Genomic DNA, 1,483 nt, shown 5'->3' with positions numbered 1-1,483 from the left:
CCCCCCCCCCCCCCCCCCCCCCCCCCCCCCCCAGCTTCACGCTTCCCCCTTTGGCAACTGGCATATGGGGCAAATAAGGACAGCCATCTCCACCGCAAAAATATTTTTTTCAAAAGGCAAGTAAAATAGTAATAGTAATAATAAAGTTGGAAGGGACCTTGGAGGTCATCTAGTCCAACCCCCTGCTCAGGCAGGAACCCCTATACCCTTTCAGACAAATGGCTGTCCAGTCTCTTCTTAAAAACCTCCAGTGATGGAGCATTCACCGCTTCTGGAGGCAGGTTGTTAATAATAATAATAATAAAGTCAGAAGGGACCTTAGAGGTCATCTAGTCCAGCCCCCTGCTCAAGCAGGAAACCCTATATACCATTTCAGGACAAATGGCTGTCCAGTCTCTTCTTAAAAACTTCCAGTGTTGGAGCATTCACTGCTTCTGGAGGCAAGGAGTTCCACTGGTTAATTGTTCTGACTATCAGGAAGTTTCTCCTTAGTTCCTTAGTGGACTTTGGGCTTGGTTTTTCCTTTCCTCCTTCAGAGCTGAAGAAGCTTCCGGGACGAGAAGGGAAATTGTCTTCAAGGAAACCCAAAGGTGGACTTTCACGTTGTTTTTTTCTTTGAAGACCTTTCGCTTCTCATCCAGGAAGCTTCTTCGGGTTCTGACCGAATGATGGGGAAATGGAAGGATTTATACTCCTTGCAGACAGCTGGTCGTTTGCATCCTTTTTAGAGGGCCGTTGAGGCCACTTGGAGGTTTGCCTGTGTCCATTTGCACTCCGGTTGGAGACGCAGACAACACAGACTCACCCCCTCAACAGCCTGCACCTGTGTTCGGCAGTCAAGGGACACAGGGCCGAAAACATCCTGCAGCACAAGCACAGCTACACAACAACGTCCTTTCGGCAGTCCCAAGAAGGCTCCACACACACACTTGCACCGTTCAGGTGACCCTGAGGACACAGTTAAACCTCCAAGTGGCCTCAATGACTCTCTAAAAGAAGGCAGATGACCAGCTGTCTGCAAGGAGTACAAATCCTCCCATTTCCAACCATCCAGTCAGAGCCGAAGAAGCTTCTTGGGATGAGAAGTGAAACGTCTTCAAGGGGAATGGGAGGATTTATACGCCATGCAGACAGCCGGTCATTTGCCTCCTTCTAGAGAATCCTTGAGGCCACTTGGAGCTTTACCTGTGTCCTCGGGGTCACCTGAGGAGTGCAAATGGGTGTGGGGGCTTCTTTCAGCAGTCCCAAGAAGGCCCCACGCCCATTTGCACCACTCAGCTGACCCCGAGGACACAGGGAAACCTCCAAGTGGTCTCAACGACTCTCTAAAAAGGATGCAAATGACCGGCTGTCTGCAAGGAGTATAAATCCTCCCATTCCCCACCATTCAGTCAGAACCTGAAGAAGCTTCCTGGATGAGAAGCAAAACATCTTCAGAGAAAAACAAGGAAGTCCAGGGGCCTTCTAAAAAAAGCATTTTGGG

At 49.8% G+C, this 1,483-nt stretch overlaps 1 protein-coding gene across 1 annotated transcript in view; it reads right to left on the bottom strand.

Moving 5' to 3' along the window:
• LOC107288256 (arf-GAP with Rho-GAP domain, ANK repeat and PH domain-containing protein 1-like) overlaps positions 1-1,483 on the bottom strand; it is an 80,038-nt gene that overhangs the window by 3,937 nt on the left and 74,618 nt on the right. Inside the window, exon 21 of the mRNA XM_015816855.1 lies at positions 806-862. Coding sequence (XP_015672341.1) covers positions 806-862 — 57 coding nt within the window. The remainder of the gene's footprint in view (positions 1-805; positions 863-1,483) is intronic.

This window comes from Protobothrops mucrosquamatus, unplaced genomic scaffold (assembly GCF_001527695.2).
Source record: "Protobothrops mucrosquamatus isolate PMUCROS unplaced genomic scaffold, P.Mucros_1.0 scaffold513, whole genome shotgun sequence".
NCBI classification, from domain to species: Eukaryota; Metazoa; Chordata; class Lepidosauria; order Squamata; family Viperidae; genus Protobothrops; species Protobothrops mucrosquamatus.
Note: the sequence above shows the minus strand (reverse complement) of the source record. Positions and strands in the feature narration are given on the sequence as shown.